This window comes from Quercus robur, chromosome 12 (assembly GCF_932294415.1).
Source record: "Quercus robur chromosome 12, dhQueRobu3.1, whole genome shotgun sequence".
Taxonomy (NCBI): Eukaryota; Viridiplantae; Streptophyta; class Magnoliopsida; order Fagales; family Fagaceae; genus Quercus; species Quercus robur.
In genome coordinates this window covers 21045314-21059681 of record NC_065545.1, presented here as the reverse complement: position 1 = coordinate 21059681, position 14368 = coordinate 21045314, and the positions used below count along the sequence as shown (strand labels likewise).

The 14368-nt window shown below is 38.5% G+C and overlaps 1 protein-coding gene across 1 annotated transcript; it reads right to left on the bottom strand.

Moving 5' to 3' along the window:
- LOC126709441 (uncharacterized) lies at window positions 1–3266 on the bottom strand. Its single transcript, XM_050409687.1, has 3 exons — window positions 2910–3266; window positions 1369–1510; window positions 1–461 (listed from the first exon to the last, which is right to left on the bottom strand). The coding sequence occupies exons 1-3, from the start codon at window positions 3206–3208 to the stop codon at window positions 369–371; spliced, it is 534 nt and encodes a 177-aa protein (XP_050265644.1). The 5' UTR covers window positions 3209–3266; the 3' UTR covers window positions 1–368.
- Between the last annotated feature and the right edge of the window lie 11102 nt (window positions 3267–14368).

The following is a 14368-nucleotide window of genomic DNA, read 5'->3' as shown; positions in this document are numbered from 1 at the left end:
TTAAGAGCGAGCAATGCTCAAATTCAATATTATAACTTCGAAATTTGATAAATTGGATACAAGATGGCCTTCAATTCAATAATAACAGTTCCTATGGATAAAGCTAATCTCAATAAGCGAAATAATAAAAATAAAATCCTAAGACTATGGGACACAAATAAGTATAACTAACAATTTAGAATAACAGAATCTTATTTAGCATGTCCATGCCCATCATTGGAACACTAGTGGCCTCCATAAACTGTATACTAAAAGAAAGCAGGGAGACATGTCATAGCCTATCTTTGCAGCCTAACCCAAAGTTTCCCAACTCAATTATTGGTTGATTTGAAGTCAGAGACAGTGAGATCTAGCAGCACAATCGATGTTTAGCTTAAATCACTGCCATTTCCCAAGCCAAATGTGTCTTCAACACCACTTGCCACCCTCTTCCTTCGCTCGGCAATCATCTCTGAATATGCCTGACAAAAGAGAATAATTCAATACTCAATTCCTTCCTTTCTTCTTTTTGTTTCTGTTTCTCTGAATGCAGATACTAGAACAGCTGATCCAAATTCTATATCTTTCTAAAATTCCAAAAGGAAACAAACAGTATGTGAACATGTTTTAAAGAATCCTGAGCAGATTTATGTCTATCTATTTCATGGTTCTTGATCATTCCCTCTAAATTCTAAGCAAGGGAATAACATGATTATTGCGAATAACTATTCATCTAGAAAGTACCCACTACGAATCAACAAGAGAAATATGAATTCATCATTCCAAGCAAGTACAACATGCAGTCCATGGTTTTGTGACCTTTTCTAGATGCCTCATTGCCATCGGTTTTCTAGAACCAGGACATAAATGTTTTAAAAGAGAAACACTCATATGTATGCAAACAACTTCCATATACATGTCAAATCGTACATGTAAAGCATCTCGTCATGAACAGTAAGTGCAGTCATCAGTGAATGTTATTTCAGCAACTAAAATTCAAGAATCCCAAATCTATAATGTCATGAAGCCCTTTCAAGAACCAAATAATCTTATGGATAATGGTTCATCATTGCTTCAACAGATGTATCTTATTTCCATAGATATCACAGTAAATTTTGTATTTTTTTAATTGTAAATAAATTAAATGTTTTCGTTGAAGTAGAAAGGGAGTATGTATAAATGTTTGTGTGAGAGAGAGACTTCAACTATTATATAGGGTTCCCATCCCCTGCAAATGTCTCCAAAAATTTTAAAATCCAGTATAAGAAAGAGAAACTGCTTCAAGCAGAGCATAATTAATTAGCATTTTCATGCTCCAAAAGAAAAAATAAAATGGGGGAGGAAGTCGAATTATTTAAAAAATCATACACTAGCAGAAGATGCACAAACCTGTGGATATGAATACAAAAAGATGTACCACCATGTGCATATTAGTAAGAGTATGACTACTGTGACTACTACTGAATGCCAAATTAACCAGCTACTAGCAATCACCGATGCTCCAGTTAGAATTATGGTCCATGGTTGACACCTAGCAACAAAATGATGGAAGGAATCAAACCAGATGATAAAGCAAGCATAGATGCAAAAATGGTCATTTTAAGATATAAGCATATTCCTTTTTATTTTCGAACCTCAACTCTTACACATGTCAAAACTCAAAATGCTCAATTCACCATAAGTTATTTGTTCAAAATATCAATTATACATGCCTTGCCTGCTAAACAATTTTAGTCGTTGCTGCTCATCTCCACTTTCCAGTACATGAACAAAACTTATACAATACACTGTTGCTCTATTTAGTTGCCAAAAAGTGGAAGGAAGGGAAAGAAAGTTTGGATTCCTAAAACTACCATTTTAATCCCAGATAGCTATAAGATCCCTCGGGAAATAAATGAAGCATAATTCAAATGTTTGTCATGACAAACTGTGAAAAAAACCTGAATATACATAAAATTTTATAAGAACTTATTAAATGGCAGAAAGGACTCTTAGGAACTCATTCGGCTTAAAGTCATGTATCACACCGTAGTTAACTAGATATGCTTATTGTTCAGATCAGCAAACTTGCATTTTATTCTGTCCATCTTCCACTAGATTCCTCTAGTAGTTAGCATTCAAAATTACAATCAGTTCAGGCCACATTGGTTTTGACATGAAAGGTGGACCTATCATCTTAAATAGGACCAAGGAATAAAATTGAAACCACTGACTATACCAATATAGCACGTGGCCGACCTTGAATAGTCTGTTGATGATCTGTAGCCGACCCTGAAATTTTGGGACTAAGGCTTGGTTGTAGTTGTTGTTACTGATGTTGCCCATACCAATATAGTATGGGGTCTTTATTATGATCTCATGACTAGCCATCATATCAAGCTCAATTACCATGTGGCAATGACTATCACTTTAAAATAGCACCATGCAAGGGGACACACATGCCCTCTTTTTCTTGATAATCTGAAGGTTATGGTCAGTCATCTGGACTATAATCTTTATGTCTTCAATTAACCAAAACCTAAAACTAATGTACAATTAAATTCAAAACTATGTAGGCAAAATTGCACTAAAGTGTGAACCTTAATACAAGTACCCATCAGAACCATTATAAACATTAAGAAAGAAGCAATTCAAAAAAAAAAAAAAAAACATTAAGAAAGAAGAATACCAGTTCAGAGAATACTATACAGTACCAAAAAACCAGGAAAGATAAATATAATTCAAATCTCTAGAGCCTAGAGGGCACTCTATCCATTCATAGACTCAAAAATAACACATTTATATGTATACATGCTTTTAACATAAAAGGCGAAACACAAAACATTAGCAAACTTTGGAATCACAGTGAAAAAGCAAAAAGGTAATGACAAACAATGAGAATTGTGAAGTATCAGTGAAAATGAGAGAGACCCATGAAGGGAAAGATTCACCAGGATGGTTTGGTGTCCCAGACAGAGTCATATTCGAGAGACAGGTAGTTGAGATACCCATCCATGTCATCAACACCACCGTTTTCATCCAAGAAAAGAGACTCTTTTGGGTCATTTGTGTTGCTCCCAAAAGCTATGGTTTTGGAGGGAAACTGAAACCTTTGTGATTTTCTGTGAGTTGTTGAGGAGAGGAGTGGGTAGAATATGGGGTTGGAGAGTTGAGTTCTGAAAGTGGAAGAAAAGGGATTGGGTCGCAGTGTTGAAGATAGGGAGAGAGGGAAGAGAGATAGAGTTCCCATTTTGTTGGTCTTCTTGTAGAAATTGTACAGTAAAATAACTCTGTTTTTTTCAAGTTCCACTTTAGTATTTTTATTTTTGGGTTTCGTAAACTCTCGTCTTTTGTTTTTTTAAAACGAAAGAAACTATATGGGCAGGCTTATTTCCATTTCTACATACATGAGAAAATAACATTTTCTTAACATTATGGGTAGAACTTTGAATCCCATAAATAATATGATGTGGATGAAAGAGGATCCTTGTTTCTTGGAACAAGTTCTTTATCGTGATGTAATGTTTTCTTCTGTTTAATAAAAGTTTCAAGTTTGTTATCAAAATAAAAAAATAAAAAACCGAAAGAAGTGTAACCTAGCATTATAAAAACTTAAACTTAACTTAAACTTTAATACACATTGATAGTGTTCGAAATCAGTAAGGTAGAATGGCCTGGCTTCGGTGGGCTGTTCAAGCGGTTGATGGCCTGCAAGGAAGAGAATGCGATCAAAAGAGGAGACCGGAGAAGACCGGTCGAACCCCCTCCGATGGAGAAGTTAGATTTGTAGAAGAATAAATTCCAAGTGTTTTGGAAATGTGTCTGAGAGAAAAGCCTTACCTCTGTCGGGTCCAGACCGGTCTCTTATATAGGGAGCCTGGGGCGGTTATTTGTTCGATAACCTCCCCAGGTTTTGTGGAATCCAACAACTCCGGAGTAAACTCCCTCAACGGATATAAAATGGTAACTGCTAAATGGAAGTTAACTTATTCGAAGGGTTTGTCGAGATAGTTGAGGGTTGCTGAAAGTCTAAGTGTTGAGGTTTCGTCCATCTGGTGTAGGGTAGTTTAGTCGTCCAAGGATATTTGACGACTTCTCATGGACGAACCTCATGGACGAACCTCATGGACAATCTTGTCGTCCATGGGAGACTTAAACTTATGGAGTGGTGCTATTATTTAATGGACGTCTCTCCTTCTTCTGGGTTGACTCTTGGATCAACCTGCGCTGTAGGCTCTGGACGAACCCTTTGGACGAGCTGGAGATGGATTATTTTCCGCTTCTCTATCAGTTGCCCCTTTGTTCAAAGGGTCGTCCAGGACATCGTTGTGATTTTGGCTAAATTTCACTTTTTCGTACGCCACGTGTCGCGAAACTGTTGGTTGGCCAGTCCTGTCGATCTCGTTTCCCAAAAGAATCGCCACGTGTCTGTCTCTGAGTGGCGAACGTCGTTTCGTTGACCCTGTTGCTGGGGCCTATAAATAGTACATTCTCTTTCATGCCCCTCACTTTTTTCCTCATTCTCTCTTCTGCCAATTCGTCCAAGATTCTCGTCTAGCTCTCGTCCTAGTTTCATCAGGTATTTCCTCTTTTCTTTTTCTTTTTTTAGGCTCTCATTTTAAGTCTTCTACATTCCAAACATGTCTTCATCGTCTAGTTTAGAGAGAGAGATAGACGACTACCTGGACGGCTCTAAGAGTGAGGGTAGTATAGGTAGTTCGTCCTGTAGTGATTCCTCAGACGAGCATTACTCGTCTGGGGTTCCTGGCATTCCTTTAGAGGAATTTCAGGAGCAACGACGTAGGGCAGCTTCTGGATCTAAGGCTAGTTCGTCCAGACAGCCATCTAGTCCTCCTCAAGACGAGGAAGAGGACGAAGAAGATGTAATCTATAGTTGTGCCCCAGAGGTAGCATCCACCTTAGACGGTGCTAAGTTAAAAACTCTTGTAGATAGATACCAAATCCCTAAAGAGCTTAACCCTCGTCTACCCCAGCCTGGTGAATGGTGTTGTTCCCCTTCCTCTGGCTTAGGGGTATATACTTCTTACCTATTAGCTGGCCTTAGGTTTCCCTTAAACTCTTTCTGCAGAGACCTCCTCCAAAGGTTGGGTATTGGGCCAAACCAGCTCAACCCCAATGGCTGGAGGACGATTGTTGCCATGCAAGTATTATGGCGTGAGGCATTGGAAGGGAACCGTCCAATTACAGTGGACGAGTTCCTTTACTGCTATAAGCCCTCAGAGATCAAAAAATCTGCTGGGTTCTACCAGTTTTCGTCCAGAGGTACATATTACAGTTTAATAACGGGCCGTAGTTCGTCTGACCGGCTTTGGAAAAAAGAATTTTTTATTATTTCTGGAAATTGGGCTGGGGACCCAGCTGATGTGGGTATTCCCCTCTTCCCACCTTTTACCAGCCCTCTAGGTCGTCTTCGTCCTGAGGGTATGTCTTTCTTTCCATTTTACCCTGTTTGTCCCTTAAAATTTCTTATCTGTTACTCGTCTAACCATTTATCTTGGTGATGCAGCTGTTGTTCGTCCACGCTTGGACAAGTTTTCCTTGGACCGGATAGACGTGGTTCGCACCTTTCCAGGAAGGACTTTCCACGACTTAGTTACTCTTAGTCGTCTAGCAACTTGGGGACTTGGTCCACTTCCTACTGCTGAGAACCTAAGTCACGAGGAGGTCACTCGTCGAAGTAAGTGTCGTCCATTATATTCTATTATTTCAGCTCTCTTTTCTTTTGATTTTCTTTTTAAATTTTTCTGATTAATTTTTCTCGTCATAGGGATAAGCACAATGAGGGAAAACAAGGAAAAAACAGTGGCTAGCGGGGACGAGGATGTTGCTGCTCCAACTCCCAAAGTGGCTTCCGTCCAGGCTGGGAAGAGGAAGTCCAAGCCAATTTCAAGCAATGTGGACCTGGACGACCTTCCCAGTCGTCGTGGCCACAAAAAGCAAAAGCCAAGTAAGACTTCCCTTCCCAAGGTTCCAAAGTTCGTACCACCAACAGTGAACTTGGACGAGCCTGTGGACGTGGAGCCCGTCCAAATAGTTCATCCTGTCCAGTCTGATCCTCCCCCTGCTCCCAAAACTTCTTACAAGCCTAGCCCGTCTGAGCCCTCTGATCGTCCCTCTAATTTGGTTCTGGACGAGGGTTATGCATGGAGGACGTTCAAAGGGATCGTCACTGATCATGAAGTTAACGAATGTTACAACATGTCAGTGAAGGAGTTTGAGCGTTCTGGCATCCATGACCTTTTCAAGGTAAGTTTCTTCCTCGTCCTTGTGTGTAAACATTTAACTTTGAATGAAATGTCTAACTCCTTTTCGTCCAAATGCAGGCCATGTCAAAGTTTTATACAGCGACTTGCCAGGCCAAGGAGCTTGCTACTGAGGCCAAGACTGCCAAGGATAAGGCTAAGGAGCTAAGCCATGAGGTCTTATCCAAGAAGGGGGAGGTCATTAGGTTGACCGAGGACTTTAATCGTCTGCTGGGGAGCGAGACGAAGCTGAAGAACGATGTCGAGGAGCTAAAAGCTGACAACTTAGAGAAGGATACTCGCATCGTCCATCTAGAAGGACAAGTTGCAGAGCTTACCTCGTCTTTGGAGAAGGCACGTGAAGAAGCAATTGCTGCTTTTAAGAAGTCTGACGAGTATAAGAATCGTCTAGACAGTCATTATGCAGCTGGGTATGAAGACTTCCGTGCTGATGCCAAAGAAGCGTATCCTGATTTGGACTTCAACTCGTTCAAGCTTCCTCTTGCTACAGAGAGTTCTGTGTTGCAGACGAGTTCCGAGGACGTCAACATCATGGACGATGCTAACACTGAAGTTACTCAGGACGAACCCAAGTGAAGTCTATTTCCTTAGAGAATTTGTTTTTATTTGCTTTTTCATGGAAGTGCCCGTTGTTTTGGGCTTTTTACTTCTTTTTTTTTTTCTTTTATTTTAAAGCTCATGCAAGTACAATCATCTCGTCCAGGATTGTGGACGAGCTTTATATACATATTCAAAACTAAAGGGGTTTTTGGACGTTGGTCGTCCACCCTTTGAATGAAAGAAATGAATAATTCTATTTTTACCTTCATTGTGTTTGAATATATATGTTTTCAGCTTTATGTATGAACTTTTTATTTTCATATCAGCAATGTGGTTCGTCCATCTAGGAATTCAGTTCACCTCGTCTTGGTCATGGGGGTGAATTTTATTACATCACCAAGATAAAGTATGTTGATTCCTTTGGCTAGATTTTCCATCATTCCGAAATTATGGACGATCATTTTGTCGTCCTGGATGATTAGACTTTTAGCGTTTCTCGTCCAAGGTAATGGATTGTTAAGCTAATTTTGAAGTCTTGGCTCGTCTGCGTTTCGGTCGAATACTTTTGGGAATTCATCTCGTCTTGGGGTCTAGACGAGTATGCCCATTTCATCTCGTCCCATGTTCTGGACGGATGAATCATGCTTTATTTTTCGCTTGGGTTTCATCTCGCCCTGTGTTCTGGACGGATGGACTTTTGTATTTTAGTTTGGGTTTCATCTCGTCCTATGTTCTGGACGGATGAAACTTGCTTATTTAGCTTGGGTTTCATCTTCGTCCTATGTTCTGGACGGATGAACCTCCGTATTTTAGCTTGGGTTTCATCTCGTCCTATGTTCTGGACGGATGAAACTTAGTTTCACTTTCAGGTTAGGTTTCACCTCGTCCCATGTTCTGGACGGATGTACCTTTTCATCTTTCCTTTGGAGAAAGGTTTATGGACGATATATCCTTGCGTCCAAGGATTTCATTCGTCCATGCTTGATTTCTTTTTGCGGATCAATCTGAATGAACATATAAGGATTCCAATAATATATTTGAAAACAATATATATATATTTGAAAACCCAAACTTATGTAATCATTCGTCCACAGGCATGGCACATGCTTATTAGCTAGTGCCTTATTGAATTTAAAAATACAAACCAATTCGTCCATGAATAGCACAAAAGTGAAAACACTAATGTACTTTCTAAGGGATTATTAAAATACTTAAAAACACTTAACAGTAGTAAAATACTTCTTCTCGTCCATACATCTCGTCCAAGGACATCGGTGAAGAGTCAGCACTTATTGATGGTACTTCCTGAGGTGCTCAACATTCCAAGGGTGTTCCAGCCTCCGCCCATCCAAAGCTTCCAAATAGTAGGATCCTTGCCTTTTGCAGTTGATAACCCTATAAGGTCCTTCCCAATTTGGGCCAAGTTTCCCGTAGGCTGGGTTTCTTGTTGCCAAGGTAACCCTCTTCAAGACGAGATCTCCAATGTTGAAACGCCTAGGCTTTACCATAGCATCATACTGTCTTGCCATGAGATTTTTGTACCTTGCTGTCCTTTGTTCTGCATCCATCCTGACCTCGTCCCTAAGGTCAAGGTTAAGACGGAGCTGTTCGTCATTTTCTTCAGTTTGGTACTTCCTAACCCTGTGGCTCGTCATGTGTACTTCTGCTGGTATAACTGCCTCGCTTCCGTAGGCTAGCTTAAAAGGAGTTTCTCCTGTTGGAGTTCTCGCTGTCGTTCTATAAGCCCATAAAACACCTGGTAATTCATCCGGCCATATCCCCTTTGCCCCTTCGAGCCGAGTCTTGATGATCTTCAGCAAGGATCGGTTCGCTACTTCTGCCTGGCCATTGGCCTGTGGGTGGGAGGGTGAGGAGTAATGGTTCTTCATTCCAAGTTGTTCACAAAAATCCCTGAAGGGTGTGTTGTCAAACTGTCGTCCATTGTCAGACACTAGTACTCTAGGTACTCCGAATCTGTATACAATGTTCTTCCAAACGAAGTTCTTGACATTCTGCTGTGTAATTTTGGCTAAGGGTTCGGCTTCCACCCATTTTGTGAAGTAATCTATTCCCACCACCAGAAACTTCATTTGCCGAGTTCCAGTCGGAAAGGGCCCCAAAATATCTAGTCCCCATTGTGCGAAAGGCCAAGGGGCCATCATTGGTGTGAGATATTCTGCTGGCTGTCTGGGAATGTTGCTAAAGCGTTGGCATTGATCACAGACTTTGACATATGCTTTAGCGTCAGTTTGGATGGTTGGCCAATAGAATCCACTTCGGATGACTTTATGGACGAGTGATCTGGCTCCCGAATGGTTCCCGCATGCTCCTTCGTGAACCTCCCTCAACATGTAATTGGCCTCGTCCGGAGCCAAACATCTTAAGAGAGGCTGGGAAAAACCTCTCTTATACAACACCTCGTCCATAAGCACATACCTGGCTGACTTGACCCTGAGCTTCCTAGCTTCGTCCTTCTCTTCTGGAAGCCTTCCGTCCTTTAAGTATGCCACTATCGAGGTCATCCAATTTCCTTCTCCCTCTATCTGCATCAGTTCTGGAAGGTCTATGTTCGGCATGTAGTGTACATCATTCATCTCGTCCAAGGCCTCATTCGCAGATGCTTCCTTCGCCAGAGTATCTGCCTCCACATTCTCTTCCCTTGAGATTTGAATAAAATCTGCTTTTTTGAATTTCTTCACAAGGCGTACTACCTTCCTTAAATATTTCTTCATTCTGTCTTCCTTGGCTTCACATGTCCCATTGACTTGGCCTATGACCAGTTGAGAATCTCCCAGGACAAGTATTGAGTCTGCTTCCACGGACTTGGCCAGTTCCAACCCCTTTAAAAGGGCTTCATACTCCGCTTCATTGTTAGTAGTCTGGTATTGCAGACGGGCCTTGTATTTCAATTTGTCCCCTTCTGGCGACTGCAAAACAACTCCTATTCCTCCAGCATATAATGTAGACGATCCATCAACATGGACGACCCATTTGTTGTTGTACTCGCCTTCCCCCAGGTCTTCATAACATGGAGTGAACTCCGCAATGAAATCTGCCAAGGCTTGAGCCTTTATTGCACTTCTCGGTTGATACCGAATGTCGAATTCACTAAGTTCAACTGCCCACTGAACGAGTCGTCCTGCGGCTTCCAGCTTGTTCATTGCCTTCTTAAGCGGATGGTCCGTCATGACATTAATGATATGAACTTGGAAGTAATGTCTTAACTTCCTAGAAGCCGTTATTAGTGCGAAAGCCAATTTCTCCATTAACGGATATCTTCCCTCTGCTCCTCTGAGTGCCCGGCTAGTGTAGTACACCGGCTTTTGTATTTTCCCTTCTTCTCTGATTAAAGCTGAACTTACGGCATGTGGGGACACCCTCACTCTCAGAGCCGTCCAGGTAGTCGTCTATCTCTCTCTCTAAACTAGACGATGAAGACATGTTTGGAATGTAGAAGACTTAAAATGAGAGCCTAAAAACAAAAAAAGAAAAGAGGAAATACCTGATGAAACTAGGACGAGAGCTAGACGAGAATCTTGGACGAATTGGCAGAAGAGAGAATGAGGAAAAAAGTGAGGGGCATGAAAGAGAATGTACTATTTATAGGCCCCAGCAACAGGGTCAACGAAACGACGTTCGCCACTCAGAGACAGACACGTGGCGATTCTTTTGGGAAACGAGATCGACAGGATTGGCCAACCAACAGTTTCGCGACACGTGGCGTACGAAAAAGTGAAATTTAGCCAAAATCACAACGATGTCTTGGACGACCCTTTGAACAAAGGGGCAACTGATAGAGAAGCGGAAAATAATCCATCTCCAGCTCGTCCAAAGGGTTCGTCCAGAGCCTACAGCGCAGGTTGATCCAAGAGTCAACCCAGAAGAAGGAGAGACGTCCATTAAATAATAGCACCACTCCATAAGTTTAAGTCTCCCATGGACGACAAGATCGTCCATGAGGTTCGTCCATGAGAAGTCGTCAAATATCCTTGGACGACTAAACTACCCTACACCAGACGAACGAAACCTCAACACTTAGACTTTCAGCAACCCTCAACTATCTCGACAAACCCTTCGAATAAGTTAACTTCCATTTAGCAGTTACCATTTTATATCCGTTGAGGGAGTTTACTCCGGAGTTGTTGGATTCCACAAAACCTGGGGAGGTTATCGAACAAATAACCGCCCCAAGCTCCCTATATAAGAGACCGGTCTGGACCCGACAAAGGTAAGGCTTTTCTCTCAGACACATTTCCAAAACACTTGGAATTTATTCTTCTACAAATCTAACTTCTCCATCGGAGGGGGTTCGACCGGTCTTCTCCGGTCTCCTCTTTTGATCGCATTCTCTTCCTTGCAGGCCATCAACTGCTTGAACAGCCCACCGAAGCCAGGCCATTCTACCTTACTGATTTCGAACACTATCACACATAATCAATGTGACATAAATATTCTTATTTTTTTTAGATAATAGTAATATTTATTAGAACATACAAAAAATATATATATAAAAATATTTATATAGAGTTTGTTAATAGCTTATTTTAAACTAGTTTTAATACAATTTTTATAATATATATATATATATAAAGTTGTTAAACAAATTAATTTTTTTTTCTTTTTTTATAAAAAAAAAAAATTTCTAAAAAAATTTCCTAATATATTCCTTGGGTTGAAAGTTTAAACATTGTTATCATTTATTGTTTCTCAAACCAAAAAAAAAAAAATTGTTTTCTTTATTTATAAATATAGTAAAAAAAAAAAAAATTTAACGAGAACATATTATAATTGATGCCAAAATGGTAAAAAGGGTTATTAGTCCATAAACTTTGGTCCACTCCACAAGTGATTATAACCCCTAAAGTTTAAAGTGGTTTTTTTTTTTTTTTTTTTTTTTTTTTTTTTTTTTTTTTTATGACTAATAAAACTAAAAACTAACATATCATATAACAATGATGTTTCGTTGGGCATGCGGTTCCCAATAAATTGAGGGCTGTTTTCTAAAAGATCATGTTTTATTTATTCAGCAAAAAAAAAAAAAAACATTTTTTTAATGGAATAAAAGATCACTTTTAATTTGTTAATTACTCCAAATGATTATTTTAAACTTTTTAAACAAAAATAGTTCATAGACTAGAATTTAAACATTGTATTTTAGCTTAATAAAAAAAACAGTGTTAATGATTAATCCATGTAAAAATGATATATTGTTTTAAGAGAATAAGTTAGGTCCAAAACTGGCGTAAAAGACATCTTTTACGCAGCCAATCAGCCAATCATGAGAAGACACATCAGCCAACAAATTTAAACTCAATACACCTTATTACATGTAATTATAACCCAATTAAAACCCCAAATATTCCACAAACACGTTCAAAGGTTCTTCTCCAAATGGCAAACCAAGCGCAGACTCTCCTCCTCCTTCCCACAACGGAGCTTCATTCCACCACAGTGATCGCCAAAGTTGTTTTTAGTGCCTGAAATAGATGCCGAATCCGCCGTTAGTCTAGTGTCACAATCTCAAGGTTTGTGTTTCTCATGATTTGGTGGTTTTCCCCTATTTTTAATTTTGAAATATCAATGGGATTGAGTTTTTTTGGACGTTAATCACTTGATTTTGTATGGGTTTTGTTGATTTGGTATGGGTTTTGCTGTTTTTCTTATTGGATTCTTAAATCTTAAGTGGTAGGTTCAATGGGAGGGAGATGGATTGAATATGAACGTGGTCAACTTTTCTTCATTTTTTTCAGAAAAATTATAAATCTTAAGTAGGTTTTGATTGGATTCTTAAATCTTAAGTGGTAGGTTCAAACCCATCTGATTGTGTTTCTTCAGTGATATGAAGGAGAATAGGATTTTTCACAGTAAAAGACAAGAACTAGAATGATGAGAATAAGATTTAGGACTTCTCTCTACTTTTTATAAAAAATTTAAATAATTACTTCCTTATTTATACTACTAATTTAGAAAATTCAAAGAGAACTTATAGACTTTCGTTTGGAGTAGTATTTTTAAGAAGCAATTAGAGTGAGGGTTGTATATAATAGAAGTGCATAAGGATTAAAATGATGTTACTAATGTTACTAATTTTCCCTATGAGGTAGAAAAAAATTAAAGAAATTAACCAATTGCTGATTCTTGTTTAATTTCAAAGCAATAAACTTATGGTCAATCCCATTGTGCTCAAATTTCAGTTCAGTCAAAAGATATGCTAATAAAAAAAATTACAATTTTTACAAGCTAAAGTCATAACAGAATTTGAAGTACATTGGCATTGTTGGAAAAATACACGTTTGTATCGCATATAAAACAACGCAGCAAAAAATTAACGGATCTACTTCATTTGCAATTGATAACATGTACTATTTAAATTTCAGAATATAAAAACAAGAAAGTGTACATTGGTGTGGTGAAATTCAATACCAAAGATTAGAAGTACTTGGAACACTTTTAATCTTCACTCCAATTTCACTTGTGCCCAAGAAGTATGGTCTCTTAATCAGTTTATATGTGTGTGTTCAAAGAAGAATAAAAGTGTCCTACACTCACATACAAACCATTTCATTCTCACACAAAATTCTGTATATTTCTTTCCTTATAACTGATTATCTAATTAGGCTAACCTATTGAGTCATTCCAATTAAGTTTTAGTATGTGGCTTGGAGTGGAATCAAAATGGAACAAATAAGACACTAGCTCCAATGGGCCTTGGACTTTTTTGTCAACTCTTGACAAGTCCAAAGTTACCATTAATTATATTTAATACTACTATATAAATATAATTTCACTCTAGACCTTATTAATAAATTATATCTCAAGACTTTATTATACATGCAAGCCCTTCATAAAATATTCCTAGTAATTCAAAGTTATGTAGGTTGACTGCCACTTTGAAGATCACTACATCTTAATTCTTGAGTACCCGATTTAATCTTTTAAGTTATTCATCATATATTTATGAAATCCAATTTTATAAATATATACTTTAGTAACTCCTTACTAAAGTAGTTAGACCTAACATTCTAAATAACCAAACTCATTAAAATTATCTCAAGAGAATATTGTATATCTCCGTTAAGAGATTATAAATTCTATCTTGAGAATATATATTCTATCAATACTAAATGTGGTTGCCCAACATACTGAGGTTTTGAACGTGACTTTAGATCTCACTCCTGATATATCAAAGCAACCTACACTTCATAATTAGGTTCATTATTCTCTCAGGATTAAGAGTTGATGTAAATAAAAGTCGTGAGATTTATTATTCATTTGACTGTCGTTAAGAGAATAATAAATCTCACAGCGGTCCAATTCAATATGTCTTAACTCTTAAAACATATCAACTAGAAGTCTCCACTTCCATGATCAAGACAAATCATCTTATTGTTATGTTATAATCTTCGCAAATGAAATGCCCAATTTCATCATTGACTACGAATTAAAATTCTGAATTCACAAAGAACTTGTGATTTATATTTTCTGTGACTAAATCACATACTATGTATCTCATGGACTATATGATAATGTCCAAATATTCATGTTACCATTATTTTAGATAATAATAAAACAACTTTATTAATTAC

Coding starts and splice junctions, on each gene's coding strand:
- LOC126709441 (XM_050409687.1), bottom strand. CDS start 3,208: ATGGGAACTCTATCTCTCTTCCCTCTCTCCCTATCTTCAACACTGCGA. Junction 1,511..2,909: donor TGGGACACCAAACCATCCTG/GTGAATCTTTCC, acceptor TTTTGTTGCTAG/GTGTCAACCATGGACCATAA. Junction 462..1,368: donor TTTTGTATTCATATCCACAG/GTTTGTGCATCT, acceptor CTCTTTTGTCAG/GCATATTCAGAGATGATTGC.